The sequence below is a fragment of the Volvox carteri genome (genome assembly GCF_000143455.1).
Source record: "Volvox carteri f. nagariensis unplaced genomic scaffold VOLCAscaffold_37, whole genome shotgun sequence".
In the NCBI taxonomy this organism is placed as follows: Eukaryota; Viridiplantae; Chlorophyta; class Chlorophyceae; order Chlamydomonadales; family Volvocaceae; genus Volvox; species Volvox carteri.
The window spans coordinates 986580-989166 of NW_003307580.1; the positions used below are offsets into that span (position 1 = coordinate 986580).

Here is a 2587-nt window from a genome sequence, read left to right on the forward strand (position 1 = left end):
TACACTGTCTTGCGGAAGATATCGTGAGTCCAGCCAAACTGGCCGCGGACTGGCTGCGAGCGCATAACACAGGTACACGAGCATGTGACCACGGGGAACAGTTCACTGTGTGGCTACGAACACGCCACACCTTTCCATGCCTGGTACAAAACCTCAGCAGTAGTTGGACTTGGGTTATTGCCTTAGCGTGTTCTCGGCTTTGGCCTGACCAGTACATGGCCGTGAAGCGTCTTACAGCAGCGGCGGAGGGAGGCGGCTTGGCGCAGATCCACTTACTGGCCGCAGCCGCGGCGTGCTGCTGGTGCTGCTGCCATTGCCTAATATGGCACGCTGATGCCCTCCGCAGGGCCCGTGGCGCTGTTTGTGGTTCCGGAGCTGAGCTCCGAGTTCGAGGGCATTCCGCTGCTGCCGCCTTCTGCGGAGTCGGGCGCCGCAGCTGTGGTAATCGGCGACAAGGGCCTGGACTGGAACTACAGCGAGCTTAACCGGGCATTCAGGTCCGCCAGCGTGGAGGCACGTTTCCGCTCAACCCCCCCGGATCCCTCTCATCCTCTGATCCTTTGCATTTGCACCTGGTTTTCCCGGTTCCTGTCCCTGGTGCTACGTACTGGCGGGCTGGCAGGCTAGCTGGATGAGTACAGCGATACTGGCCCCGCTGGCGGGATGTACGGCACACGCGCACCCAGCTATCTATTTAAAACGGGACGAGAGGATACCTGCACGCAGAACGCGTGATGTGATCTGGGTTAAGGACAGTCTCGGTGTCAGCCCCAGCTGTCAGGCTTACATGACCCCGCTGCAGCTCTGTGTGTGCAGCTCCACGTCACAGGGAACAAGTTTCCGCGGATACATGCTCCTCATGCAGTTTAACACACACATACACATGCCTTCACACACACACACACACATTCATGCTCTCGTGAGAACGTGGCAACGTTTCTTCCTTCCTAGCAGCTGAGTCAAAGCAGCTGTTCAACCACTTCCCTGCTGCTAGCTCTCTAATCTGAACACGACATCCCTTCGTACGGGTGCATGTATGTATATATACATATATATGTATCGCTATATTGCCGTTTCCTTCCCATGTTCTGCTCCCGTATATGTACCTAAAGACTTGTGATGGAGGGACAGCTCCGAAAGGAAGCAGCTGGACCGACCACGCCAGCGCCGCACTGTGAAATCGGACACAAGAACAACGCCAACACAAGCAGCAACAACAACAACAACAACGACAACGGTAGCAGCAGCAACAATAGCAATGCCATAACCGCCAGTACCAGCAATCGAAATAGAAAAGTAGGCGAGAAGCAGCAGCAGCAGCAGCAGTCGGGGGCCGTTCAGGCATCGGACTCCGGCAGCGGTGGGCCTACGGAGAGCGACGGAGCGGCGCGGAGTACCTCCCCGCCGCTGACATTGATCTCTCTTGGAAAGGGACGGTGAGTTGGGTTGGGTTGTAGTCGACTGACTGATTGATTTAGCCAGGGGAGGGGAAGCGGGTGAGGGATCCACGGCAATCCATTGTGCGCTGCTCTTCGGAACATTGTCATCAGAACATTCATGCATGGAACATTACAGTACCTACATTATTATATTCCGCGCGCTTAAGTGTGCAATGGTGGATTCAAGTTTTAAATTTGCCTAATTATAGTCAATTAGGGTTTTTGTTTGGATGAGCTCGCACCTTAGGAACTCACCTCACAGCAGCCAACCTTCACCCGTCGCATCATCAGCTTCGTCATGATTTGCCGCCAGCAGTGCTTGGTTGATTGCTGGCCGCAGTCATGTCGTTATGCTTGCGTCGTTCTATTTTTCAAAGAAGGGGGGGAAAAGCTGGGGGTCACTTTTATGATGCTACGTTACTGGTCCGGCCGATCGCAGGTATTACAAGGATACCGACGGCTACAGCATAGACGTGGGACCCTTCACGGCGGCCATCGAGTTTGCAGCCGACGTCAAAGCGGTCAGTTGGAAGGCAGTTTCAGTGATGCAATGAACGCGAGTTTAGTCGTGTTATAATTTATAATAATCTTTCGCGCATCCATGCTGCAGCTCTTTTTTAGGGCGCTTGCTTGTTTCGTTGCTTTTCTTCTCCTGCAAAACACACGCACGCACTCATCCTCTTGCCGCCAACCCTCTGCAACACCCTCTGCGTGCCCGTACACCGCCCTCCGAGCCCAGGTGGTCCTTGGCAAGCCGGATCCACTCATTTTCTGTCTCGCGGCGGAAAGCCTGGGACTGAAGCCAGAAGAGGTAGGAAGAGGGGAGAGGGAATCGAACACGTGACTTTGGGCCGTTTTGGCGACGGTCCTTCTTGGTCACCTTGCTCTCCATTCTCGCATGAAGCGTAAGAGGTCGTACATTTGCACCCTCGGCCAAGCAGCTCATATTGTAAGGGACAGGGTCGCGAGGGGGAAACGCGGTGGGGGCGTAGTCCCACGAGCAGCATTGTGTATATGTACATATGTATGTATGTAACGCCGTTCAGGTGGTGATGATTGGCGATGACGTGCGAGGGGATGTTGAGGGCGCCCAGGCGGCTGGCCTGCGCGGGGTGCTGGTCCGTACTGGTAAATACCGCGAGCACGAC

At 55.1% G+C, this 2587-nt stretch overlaps 1 protein-coding gene across 1 annotated transcript; it reads left to right on the top strand.

Moving 5' to 3' along the window:
- Positions 1–1876: 1876 nt before the first annotated feature.
- VOLCADRAFT_37548 (uncharacterized protein) lies at positions 1877–2587 on the top strand (the record flags this gene model as incomplete). The annotated part of the gene is made up of 3 exons (XM_002953585.1): positions 1877–1960; positions 2179–2250; positions 2486–2587. Coding segments are annotated over 3 exons (258 nt in total), but the record flags the coding sequence as incomplete, so codon positions are not given.